General features: G+C 53.7%; 1 protein-coding gene across 1 annotated transcript; it reads right to left on the bottom strand.

Moving 5' to 3' along the window:
• Positions 1-3,134: 3,134 nt before the first annotated feature.
• Positions 3,135-7,029, bottom strand: LOC123121462 (alpha,alpha-trehalose-phosphate synthase [UDP-forming] 6). The gene is made up of 3 exons (XM_044541453.1): positions 4,291-7,029; positions 3,824-4,097; positions 3,135-3,703 (listed from the first exon to the last, which is right to left on the bottom strand). Exons 1-3 carry the CDS (start codon positions 6,321-6,323, stop codon positions 3,326-3,328), a joined length of 2,685 nt encoding a protein of 894 aa, XP_044397388.1. The 5' UTR covers positions 6,324-7,029; the 3' UTR covers positions 3,135-3,325.
• Positions 7,030-12,462: the final 5,433 nt, after the last annotated feature.

Below are 12,462 nucleotides of genomic sequence, written 5' to 3'. Positions count from 1 at the left end.
AATATGAAATGGGTCGCGCGCGTTGGGTGTACGGCCGACCCAAAACAAAAATAGGGCGGACGCCAAGCGGGCGGCCGACCCAAACGGACAAATAGCGGACAAGACGCGCGTTCGTTTAGGTCGGCGCGTTAGAGTTGCTCTTATTACATACTACCTGTGTACTGAAATACTTGTAGACTACAAGTATTTCGGTACGACGCGTTTAGAGCAACTCCAACGCGGCGACCCATTTCGTCCGCGTGCGTCTGTTTGGTTCAGCACGGACAGAGAAGTCGTCCCAATGCGCCGACCCAAACGGACGCGCGTCCGCTTTTCGTCCGCCTGCCGGCCCATTCCCGGCCCAATTTTGAGCCTGATTTGCGTCGGTGCGAACACGAGACGGACGCGCGCGCCGTGCGCCAACTACTCCCGCTGGCCCGCCAGTCGTTGGTAAAGCCTCCACAATTTCCCTCCACTTTCCCAAAAATCCTCTCGCCCACGCTCGCTCCCGGTCGCTCACCATGGACGACGACCTCGATGCCGCCGCCGACCTCACCTCCCTCGCCTCGTCCGGCATCACGGCCGCCCCCTCCAGCAAAGGCAAGCCCCACGCCCCTCGCAAGACCGACACCGTGCCTAAGAAGAAGAATCAGCTGAGGCCCGAGGAGCAGGCCGCAGAGTCGGCGAAGAGAAAGGGCCGGAGGCACGCGGCGGACGCGAGGGACGATGCAGCGGCCGCTGCCGCCATAGCCGCCGCCGCGCAACAAGAGGATACGTCGCCCACGTCACAGCGGCAACGAGGGAGGCGCTGATCTACCTAGGGTTAAACCCTGGCCAGCACGGGCTCGTCAACGCTGCCGTGGCCGCAGCCAGCACCGGCTCGTCCGTGTTTCCTCGGATGGTGCTCCCAGAGTCGCCCCGCACGTCGGCAACTTACCTGATTCCTGGCTTCCACGTCTACCTGCAAGCCTCCCGCCTCTCCGGGGAATGCTCGTCAGAGGTGAGCGTGGTGGCGCCTTCCACGCCCGCGCCCGCGCCCATTGACCTCAAAGCCACACCGGTAGCTGGTGCCTCATCATCTGGCGGGGCGAGGAAACGCGCGCGGCAGATGCTAGCCGACATGCTCCCGGGCGCCCACAACCTGTTCGACAGAATGCCAGCGGCCGGCGACAACGAGACGGCCAACCATTTCATGCAGAGCATCATCTTTGATGGTGATACAGAGGCCGCTCGCGGTGCCGTTGTGGCTGGCTATGATCCAGAGGAGACACAAAGCCAGGACGGTTCACGCCGTCGACATATGATCAAGCTGGCATGCAGGACGCCTTCATGCAAGATCAGGTCGGCCTGGACTTGGACGGCTTCCCGCTCGACCATGAGTTTCCGGAGGACTACGACCTCGAGGAAGAGGACGAGTTGGACATCGAAGGGGAGCCTTTCTTCGAGGACGAGCTCGCCAGCCAAGCCGTCGAGGTGAAGCCGAAGCGCAAGAGCAGGCGGACGAAGGCATACACCGCGGCCGAGGACAAGCTCCTTTGTGAGTGTTGGAGGGACATTGGGCAAGTCCCCAAGATCGGTGCAGAACAAAAGGCATCAACCTTTCGGATTCGTGTCCATCGTGAGTTCCACGAACGCAAGAAGTTTCCGCCGTACCAAGTCCAAACCACGTGAGGGTGGATGTCCATTTCGAAGCGATGGAAGGTGGTCCAATAAGAGTGCAACAAGTTTTGTGCCACTTTTAAGAGCATCAACTCTCACAAAGGAGCTTGTCGGCAATGTGCCGAGCGCGCCGACCAAAAAGACAAAAGCGGACAATAACACCGTCCGTTTGGGTCGGCGCGTTGGAGTTGCTCTTACGGTATATCTTAGCCAATTATTGACGGCTTGACGCCTGTCACTGCGAGCCTTGGTCGTGGAAGTAAAGGATAGCAGGCAGGCAGGTCGGCCATCCGTCCCGAAAAAAAGGGGTCAACCTCCTGCCCCATTCCCGTCGCCGGGGACGCGCGAACTGATCTCGGCCTTATCCTCTACTCCCCCGACAGCGACAGCTTGCTTCCGACTGCTGGCCGATGCGCTCGCATCGTTTTCATCAGTAGTAGCACACCTGTGCACGAGCTACGGCGCCATCGGAAATACCGGCCCGACGATCCCTTTCCCTGCGCCCGGACAAGCCGCGCCGCGACGCACGAGTCGGACGACAGCCAGGCGCCAGCCAGGTCGGCAGAAACGAGCCCAGCGTGGACGCGGGCGGACCGGGTCGCCGCGTGCGCTCTGACGCCCGCCGCTGTCCCATACGAGAAGATTACGCGAAGGAAAGACAGGGACGTTGGTTGCCATGCCCCCGGTCGGCGGTTTGTCCGCTGCGATCGGCGCCGCTGTCGGCCAAAACCGGCCGGCCGCGGCCGCCGCGTCGTTGCGTTGCGTCTTCCGTCTAAGCAACACCACCATGGAGTAGATTCATTAACCTAACCAGAAGGCTTTGCTTCAATCCAATCCAACCCAATCCAATCTGGCAGAGGATCTCTCTTAGGCCATTTGGTATGCCAGAGTACTATAGTAGACTAGACATGGCATGGCCGAATATGCTAGCGTGCACGATGATCAACCAACCCACCCGCCGGGGCCTCGCCTTTATTACCCCATATGGCATAAGACCAGCACCTGACCTACCTCCCACCCCCCACCAGTGACAAATGGCGCCCATCATTTGCCGGGAGACTACAACAGTAGCAACACCTACTTCTAATCCTGTTTCTTATCCGAAACCCCACACGACCAGCCAGCACTACGGACGGACGGGCGCGCCCAGTCAGCAGCCAGCACGAGCCGAACCAGAAGAAAAAAAAGGCAAGGCGAAATCATTGGCGCCTCCAGTAGGCCAGGCCAGGAGGCAGCACCAGCCGTGAGAGAGAGCAAGACCAACGAAAAAAAAAAACAAGACCAACTTGGGCTAGACTAGCCTGTTAGCATTTTTTATAGAAGAAAATTTCGTGAGCACCAAGCGCTCGAGCTGAGACTCGAACACCAGTGGGCTGGGTGCGAACTCCTTCGCCCTGCCAACTGAGCTACGCCCAGTTCTCAGACCAACAGCAAAGAAAGTGCATTGTCTCAAAAAAACAAAAACAAAGAAAGTGCAAATTAAAACAGCGGCTAGATGGTGTCTGGAAATTTAGTCGGTAATTTAACCAAGTTCAACGGAGTCTATATACACAATGGGCGAAACAGGCAGAACAACAACCAAGCAGAAACACAACTATGGTGCCGTTTACGACGGCACGGTCCATTATGCTGTCTTATTCAGGCCGGAGGCTGCGCTGCTGCTGGTCTTCTCTGCCAGCTTCCCCCCTCAGTCCAGCCAGGTGTCGTCGCTGCTGGTGCCGTCGCCGGCAAGGAAAGGGTAAGGAGGGTCTTCGCCCTCCTCCAGCTCTTCGCCCTCCTCCAGCGCCAGCTCCTGGTCAGAGACGCTCGCGAGGGCCCGGATCATGCGCTTGATGTCGGCGGGTTCGTCCAGGTAGTACTTGGCCTTGCTGGGCTTTTGGCCAATGGTGCAGGCGAAGACCGTCGCGGAAGGGCTCAGGTAGGGGCCGTCCACCGCGGTGGTGATCACCTCGAACATGTCCTCGTCGGAGCGGTCATCCCCGACGCAGAGGATGAAGTCAGGCTGGAGCCCCAGCTCCTGCATTGTCGACAGCATCCGCTTCGCCACCAGGCCCTTGCTCACACCCTGCAGTGCAAAGAATGTTCCTGGCTTAGTGTTGTTTCCATTACAGAAGTGCAGTGGCGCAAGCAATCACACTAGGTACGGTAGGAAACAAAAGCACCGTTGGTTTCAGCCAAGCTTTACCTGTGGCTTCACCTCAACATAGTTCAGGTCAGCTTTGACTGATACCGGCTCGTTGGAGAGGACACTCTCCAGGTGATCATGGAGCTCCTTGGCCTGGCAAGATCCAAAATCACGGTCGGCGTCCTTGTAGCACCACACGATTGCTGTCTCCTTGTCCTCGATGATCGACCCGTCCGTTGTCTCGGTGTAGGTCTTCATCACCGGCTCCGCGATTTGCTTCCAGCTGAAGTCTGTTGCCGGGCCGCATGTCTCCCATTCTGCATCTCTTTCCAGCCTACAGCAAAATGGTGTTAATTGGAATGTACATATACAGGTTAAATGTGCAGTACAAAGTCACAGTAGTGATAGTAGTTTCGTTTCAACAATAGTGTTAATTGGAATGTACAGTACAAAGTCATAGTAGTAGCACTAGTTTCATTTCAACATTGAAGGTACTTGAGAATTTTCAGGGAACAGTTGGAATTTACCTGATGAAGTAGCCATGCTCAGCAGCAAGGCCTAGGTCCTCACATGCTGAGAACCATTCACTTAAGGTCGCCCGGGTCTTTGTGCTTGCGATTAGGACCAAGTTCTTCTCATCGCGACAGAGGCTGTTCAACATGTTTATTGTTTTGGAGCTCGGCATCTTACGAAACGATGACTCAGGCATGAGCGTACCATCATAGTCCAAGAGAATGGCACGCGTGCTTGCCTTCCGGTAGGCTGAGATGAGCTGCTCAGCCGCGAGCTTCTTGAAGCTCGTATCAAGGGCCACAACCCTGAACCTTAGCCCAAATCCTATGCCCCAGCAGCGCCTCTTGTTATGGTCTTGGCAAGTCCTCGCCAGATCCTGCAGGAAGCTGTTTGCCCAGTATCCGACATCATGTGTGCTCACAAATTTGTGATGCTTCTCGTGCCTCAGCGCCTGCTCACCTTCACCTGTGTGCAAGGCCTTGTCCATTGCCTCGGCCACTGACTCAATGTTCCAAGGGTTCACCCGAATCGCGCCACTCAGGGAGGGCGAGCAGCCAATGAACTCCGACACGACAAGCATGCTCTTCTTCCTTGTGGAAGGGCTGAGACCCAGGATCCTGTCAATCTTTTCATTCCCTTGCCTAGCAATGATGTACTCATATGGTATAAGATTCATGCCATCCCTCACCGCGGTCACCAAGCAGCACTCAGCAACAACATAGTATGCCATCCTCTCATAGAAGTGCAGTGGCCTGTCGATCAATATGACTGGCTGGTAATCTGGCTGCCCAAATGCCTCATTGATGCGCTTCACCATGGCATAGCTCTCATCCTGTACCTCCTTCACATCCTTTCCCTTCCCCCTCGCCGGATTGGCAATCTGTACCAGCACCACCTTTCCTCGATACTCTGGATGCTGCGTCAAGAGCTCCTCAAATGCCAGAAGCTTCAGACTGATGCCTTTAAATATGTCCATGTCATCCACACCAAGCATCATGATGCGGTGACGATCAGGGAACTCCTTCATAAGCTCGGCGACCTTGAGCCCGGTCTCCGGGAGGTTGAGCACTGCCTGCAGCTGCATCAAATGTATCCCCACCGGCAGTATCTTGACAGTGACAGTCCGTCCATAATACTCCAGTCCAATGTATCCCCTCTGCGACTCGTATTTCATTCCCAGCATCCTGCTGCAGCATGAGAGGAAATGCCTGGCATAATCAAATGTGTGGAACCCAATCAAGTCGGCATTCAGCAGCGCCCGGAGCACCTCCTCGCGCACCGGCAGGGTCTTGTAGATCTCCGATGATGGGAACGGGCTGTGCAGGAAGAAGCCCAGCCTGACACGGTTGAATTTCTTGCGCAGGAAGGTGGGCAGGAGCATGAGATGGTAGTCGTGCACCCAGACGAAGTCCTCCTCGGGGTTGATCACCTCCATGATCTTGTCGGTGAAGATCTTGTTGACGGACAGGTAGGCCTTCCACAGGTCGCGGTCAAAGCGGCCGCCGAGCTCGGGCGACAGTGGCAGCATGTAATGGAACAGTGGCCACAGCTGCTGCTTGCAGAAGCCGTGGTAGAAGCGGGAGCGGAGGTCGTCCGGCAGGAAGGCGGGCACGCAGCGGAAGCGGTCGTAGAGCTCGAGCGCGACCTTGTCCTGCTCCTCCGCCGGGATGTCGTCGCGCAGGCCGCCGATGTAGACGAAGTCCATGTGGGCGCGGCCCTGGTGCGCGCGCAGAGCCTCCTTGAGCTGCCGCAGGAGGCTGTCCTGGTCCCAGGAGAACTCCCAGGCGCCGTCGGCGCCGCGGCAGGCGCGGATGGGCAGCTGGTTGGCCACGATGATGGTGCGCTCCCGCGGCGGCTGGTCGGGTTGGTCGTCGGAGGCCACCGAGGCGGCAGCGTCAGCGGGGGCGTCGGAGCGGTCAAGGCCGGGCACAATGCCAGACGCCGTCATCACCCGCGGTATGCGTGGCTGCCCGAGGGACGGCAGCGGCTGGTCGCGGTCAGCGCCGCCGGCGAGCTCCAAGAGGTTGGAGTAGGATCTCGACGCCATCCTCTCCCAGATGTGATCTTCTTGACCAACAAACTCAGCAAGAACTCGAGGTTGCAGTTGCAGAGCGAGTGACGGAGCAGAGCAAGAATGGGCGGGCAGGGAGGAAAAGGATCTGCGACCGGGATGGAGTCCAAGGGGAAGAGGAAATCCGGGCGAGATTTAGCGAGGCAACAAGGAATGGAATCGGCGCAAAGGAAGTCGCCAGAAGCGCAGAAACAAATTTCCCCTTTCCGGAAAGGAGCGGCACCTTTCGGTCAAAGGGAACGGAACACGGCGGCAGAGCGGCACCGTCTCAGGTGCTCCTCCTCCCGCCGCCCACGCGGCCGCCACATCGGCAGATCGCCGCCACCGGACAACAGAAGACGCCGCCGCCCATCCCCCGGACCAGCATTAAGCAGCAACAAGAACTCGAAAGAGGGTGGCGGAAACTCCGGGGAAACTCGACGGATTGGCAAAGACGGACGCGGCGGAGGAGGGAGGAAAGGCGGTGGCGGGAGGGATGCGGGGGTGATCGTCGGTCGGCGTGCGGCGGTGGCTCTTGAGGATCGGAGGGGCTGGGCCGGGGTGGGATCTATCTATCACGACTACAAGTAACGGAATGGAGGCGAGGCTTTTCTTTGTGAAGACTGGAATGGATAGAGTATTTTTCTCGCCCTCGCTCGAGCTGGCGAGCGCGGGTCTGATGAACTCTGCGATGCCTCTCGCCGTCGCCCCGTACGCGGATTAAATATAATCGGAATTTCGCACTAAGCACCCTGGATAAACATCGGGATGCCGTCCACGGGCGCCGCGCCGCACGCCGTCCACCTAACAGCAGCCAAAGAATTCATGACAAACCATTGGCGCTATTTGTTTCCGGGATGGATAATCGTCCCTGCTGACTGACCCAAGGGATCAGCATTATCCATCCACTCGATCAATGCTCACTTTCTTACAGGACAAGAGATCGGTCAGTCACCACGGTTTCCTTGCGTGCATGCCGTGGCGGTTGCCATAAAAAAAGCTGCTTTGCTTGCAGTGGTTCTCAATTCCAACTTTTACCCCTGGATATATACTTATATACTTTTTTATTTATGAGCGCGTACTTTTTTTTTGTTGATTGAGTGCTACTGTGTTTTTTATCGGATGGTGACTTCCTGGCCTGCGGCCGAAGATCGGTGCCTTTGCCTGCTGTCAGAAGGATAGATAATGACGTGGTTGCATGCGTTTACTGCAGCCCTCATCCATTGATCGCGCCGCGGGCGGCCGCAATCCAACAAAAACGGCCTCTCCTGAGGATATGAAGAAAGTCTTCGTGCCCGTCCGGCCCGCGAAGTACCCGTGAACCCAGGGGGCTGGGTGGAAGACTCCACCGCGCGCAGTCCATGGCGCAGTCCCTCGCGGGCGGCAGCAGCCCGCGCGCGATCTTATCCGCGGGAGCGCGGCGGCCGCTCTGGGGGGCCCCACGGTGTTTGACCGGTGCGGCCGGGGCGTGGGCCGCACGATCGGGATCGGACGGGCGCGGGGGAGGGGGCGCGGGAGGTGGACGCGCAGATGATCCGCCGGGTTTCCCTAGGAGATATGTATATCCATCTTCAAGCCGCACCGGATGAGATCGGTGGACGGGGGTGGGGTCCGCGGGGTGGGCGGCCTCTCGCGCACGTGCGAGCGCTTACGTGTCGGACGCTGAGGGCGCCTCGGCGCGTGCGGCGGCCCGGCTGTTGTTTCCGACAGGAGGGATACACGGGGCCGCGTTCACACCGGAGACCCAGAGTCCACCCCACCAAAAGGAACGTAGACTTCCGAAACTGAAAGGTCAGTTACGCCGGTCGACCCGCGCGACTTTAGGCCGGTCGCCAGGCGGACCCTACGATCTGGTATGAATGACCGTCCGATTGCAGAAAAAAAGAAAGAAAAAGAGAAAAAGTCAACTCTCACCCGCGCCTAAGGTCGTCCAGGCTTTCTTACAGATTAAGAAATCAGTTACGAGTAACTGAGTCGGCCGACCGATGCGACTTTAGGCCGGGCGCCGGGCAGCCCCTACGATCTGGACATGAATGACCGTCCGGTTGAAGAAGAAAAAAGTCAACTCTCACCCGCGCCGGAGGTCGTCCCGTCTTTCTTACAGATTAAGAAATCAGTTATGAGTAACTGTGCCGGTCGACCGGCGCGACTTTAGGCCGGGCGCCAGGCAGCCCTACGATCTGGATATGAATAATCGTCCGATTGCAGAAAAAAGGAAAAAAAAGAAGGAAAAGCTCAACTCTCATCCCTGCCGGAGGTCGTCCCGATTTTCTTACAGAATAAGAGATCAATTACGAGTAACTGCGCCGGTCGGCCGGCGCGACTTTCGGCCGGTAACCGGGCGGCCCCTACGATCTGGATATGAATAACCATTCGATTGCAGAAAAAAGGAAAAAAAAGAAGAAGGAAAAAGTCAACTCTCACCTGCGCCTGAGGTCGTCGTCGCTCCCAGATCTGTCGCGGCGTCGCAACATCGTCGCGCTCACGCCGCAACATGCTGTGATGCCGACCGCAGCGCGTCTCGGCGCCGGTCGCCGCACCCCATAGTGCCACTCCCAGCACCACACTACACATGTTGCAACGACCATTGGGATCTGGTTGCAGCTTCCCACTGCAGACACCGGTGCTCGGCGTTTGTAGCACCATGCTCCGGTCACAGCTCCAGTCGTTAAGAGGAGTACCGGATGCAACTGAGAGAGGGAGAAACAAGGGAAGGGTGATGGCTCGTTGGCTGGCTTCGTTGTGCTCACCGGGGGTGAAGATGGCGAGAGAGAGGGAGAAGAGCAGGAGATCGCTCTACAATAGAGGAAGAAGAAAGATGAGTCGTCGAGAAGGATGTGGGAGAATATAAGGGGGGAAGAGCGGTCGCCGGCCCACTAAGGCGGACACGTGTCGTGCGTGTCGAGAGAGGAATAGCCGAGAACGCCGCACGAAAGACTCACGGTCTGCGTCAATCGAACGCACGCCACGCGACCGACGTGAGCGTTGACCAGTCGCCCAATGCAAATAACTTTTCAAACTGAAACCACACACCCAAGTACCGAACGCAGTGACACGTGGATTTCAAATTTGGGTGACGCTACGGATCGACCCGCTGATATCCCATGTAGACATCGAATTAGGCTACCACCATCTCAATACACACAATGGTGCGGTCGCTCATCGCAACATGGGCGATGTTTAAAAAATCTGGAATGAACTCGAAAAGGATATCAAATTTGCCGGAACCTGAAAAACTGTATCCATATTAGGAAATGTATATTATGAAGGATGATAATTGCTACTGATTTTTCTGTCATGATTTTTGCCATGGTAATTTGGTATATTTAGGAGCATAGAAATGCCTGCCGTAATGGTAAGGCCTTAATTCATCCACTTCGTGTTGTAGGAAAGATCAAAGTCTACATTGAGTTCATCAATTTGCCTTTTGTCCAGTTTTCATCGTGCGTGAGTCCCTGAAATCAAACCACAATTGGTCTCCGCCACAGAAGGGTGGATGCTTGTCTACATGGATGCATCAATCTTTTCTCATTCTACAAGAGTGGGATTTTGCATGGTGATTTGTGATCATCGCGGGATGGTGCAGGCAGCAATGCAAGCAGAGGCTACTTTGCTCGAATTCAATCCTGAAGTTGCAAAAGCTATGGCACCACGCCAAGCCTTATTTGTTGTTGGGATTAGAGGTATGCAGAGAATCATGGTGGCTTCTAACTATTTATCATTGATCAATGAGATCTAAGAATAAAAAATGGATATATCCCCTACGCGAGAAATAGTCCGTGATATCAAGAACTGGGCTACAAAGTTTATATCTTATAATTTTATCCATGATAAGCATTCATGTAATGTGGCAGCTCACACTCTTGCTAGGTCAGCAGAGTATGATGTTAGATCATGTTGGTTTAGTGAGACTCCTATGTTATGAGGACCATTATCTGTAATGAACAAGCTTATGTATGAATAAAAGGATGTTGCCAATTAACTCAAAAGAGCCTGGACGATGTCGTAGTGCACCATGGCATTGGCATTCATCAACTCCCCATCACCTCATGCCTCACCCTCTAACAGCACTGAGGCGACGGCCTACGCCTTCTAGCGGTCTCCTGCAGCACTCGGTGTCATCCCGTTGGTCAGCGAAATATGCGGGTTACCAGCACGATGAGTGTCGCGTTTGTAACTTCCGGGAGAGCTTGCAGTAGCGATTAGCCCTCTGCGGCAAAACACATGGCTAGTGGCGGTGCATACAACGCTGGTTGACGGTCTAATGCAAGAGAGAGAAAGAGGAAGGGGATGAAAGAGAATGGCAGGAAATATGAGATGAAGAGGGAAAGAATTGTGTGGCTCTCCACGACTGCTAAGAGATAAGGAAAAAGTGATGGGCGGTCAGTGGGCCCTATGGGGGTGCGTAGCGCATGCCGGCCGTGGTTGATTTCTACCAACATTTTCCTTCACATATGTTTTCAAGGAAAGAAACCGACAAGCCATGTTATATTTGATATTCATTGAAAAAATAGTGAACAATATATACTAGACCTGAAGTGAAAAAACCACACGACATAACCATAATTCTTAGTTTAATCCCATTTCGTTTCGGAGAAATGTGTTCTTCCACTATAGCATAAAAATTGTGTTAATAATTGACTCAAGGAATTTATGTGTTTATTATCCAACAAAAGATTTAGGACAAAAGACTTCCTAAAAAGTTTGAAAAAGAAAACATAACTTTCTTCCTTAGTTGTGTTCTTTCTCCTGTAGCACTCGGTACCATCCCGTTGATCAAAGAGATCAGCGGGTTAGCAACACGATGAACATTGTGTTTGCAACTTCCATTGACAACGAGGCCTTGTAGCAGCTACCGTCCCCTGCAGCAAAATGCACAGCGAGTGTCTCCGCCTACAACCATGGTCGCCGCACGACCATAAGAGAGAGAATGAGGGACGAGAAGAGAGAGAATGACGGGAGGCGGGAGACAAAGAGGGAAAGAACCAAGTGGCTCTCTTTGACGTCTAAGAGATAGGGGAGAAAACGATGGACGATTGGTGGGCCCTATGAGGACTGTGGCGCGTGCGAGATGTGGATGATTTCTTCCAGAAATTAGCTATTTGGTTTCAACTGTTTTCTTTCCAATTTTGTTTATAAAGAAAGACACTCAAATACATCTTATATCATAGGTGTTCTTGCTGGAAAAGGAAGAAAGTTCTAGTGGACATGGATGAGAGCTACTGATCAAGGAAGAAATGTTATGGAAGTAAAGATCATGTTTGGACAAGATGAAGTGGGGGGATGTAATACAAAATATTTTCAGTGGAAGGTTACTTAGAGAGCAAAGAAAAATATATTTCTGCTCTTAGAAAGAATGATGGTCATCTCATGGAAAATCTAGAGATGAAAGGTATGACAAATTTGTTCTTTAAACAACTTTATTCTTGTGATGCTTCGGTTGACCCATCCCATATTATGAAAGATGATATGTGCAAACCTTTTACGGAACAAGAAATGAGTGATGCTCTTTTACAAATGGAGCTTTAAAAACCCCGGGACCGGACGGTTTTCCTGCGAGGTTTTCCCAATGGAATTGGGGTTTGATCAAATATGGTATTTTCAAGGCTGTACATGCTGGTTTTATTTCTGGAATTATGCCGGAGGGGGTTAATAATACAAATATTGTTCTCATTCTCATCTCGAATATTAAGAATCTTTGACCAATTAAAGATTTCAGGTATCTCCAAGTGTCTTATAAATAGGTTGCGAGCACTAGTTGATGGTATGATATCCCCTGCTTAAAGTGCATTTATTCCGGGAAGGTTAATCTCTGATGATGCTCTCATAGCTTTTGAATGTATGCACTTGTTAAGTACATTTAAAGATTTAAGAGGGAATATTGTGCTTATAAGTAGGACCTTGCCAAAGCCTATGATTGCATGGATTGGCAATTTTTGCAATGTATGATGGGGGCTTTGGGTTTTGTGCCGTGGTGGGTTAACTGGATTATGACGTGTGTTACTTCCTCAAATTTGTGGTGTGTTTTAATGGTTATTTGCCCGAGCCATTTTCTCCTTCTCGGCGGCTCAGGCAGGAAGATCCGTTATCTATATACTTGTTCAGTTTTGTTGTTAAGGTGCTTTGTATGCTCCTT

The sequence above is a fragment of the Triticum aestivum genome, chromosome 5D (assembly GCF_018294505.1).
Source record: "Triticum aestivum cultivar Chinese Spring chromosome 5D, IWGSC CS RefSeq v2.1, whole genome shotgun sequence".
NCBI lineage: Eukaryota > Viridiplantae > Streptophyta > Magnoliopsida > Poales > Poaceae > Triticum > Triticum aestivum.
The sequence above is the reverse complement of the archived record's forward strand: the minus strand, read 5'-3'. Positions and strand labels throughout refer to the sequence as shown.

Coding starts and splice junctions, on each gene's coding strand:
- LOC123121462 (XM_044541453.1), bottom strand. CDS start 6,323: ATGGCGTCGAGATCCTACTCCAACCTCTTGGAGCTCGCCGGCGGCGCT. Junction 4,098..4,290: donor GAGCATGGCTACTTCATCAG/GTAAATTCCAAC, acceptor ATTTTGCTGTAG/GCTGGAAAGAGATGCAGAAT. Junction 3,704..3,823: donor ATGTTGAGGTGAAGCCACAG/GTAAAGCTTGGC, acceptor TTTGCACTGCAG/GGTGTGAGCAAGGGCCTGGT.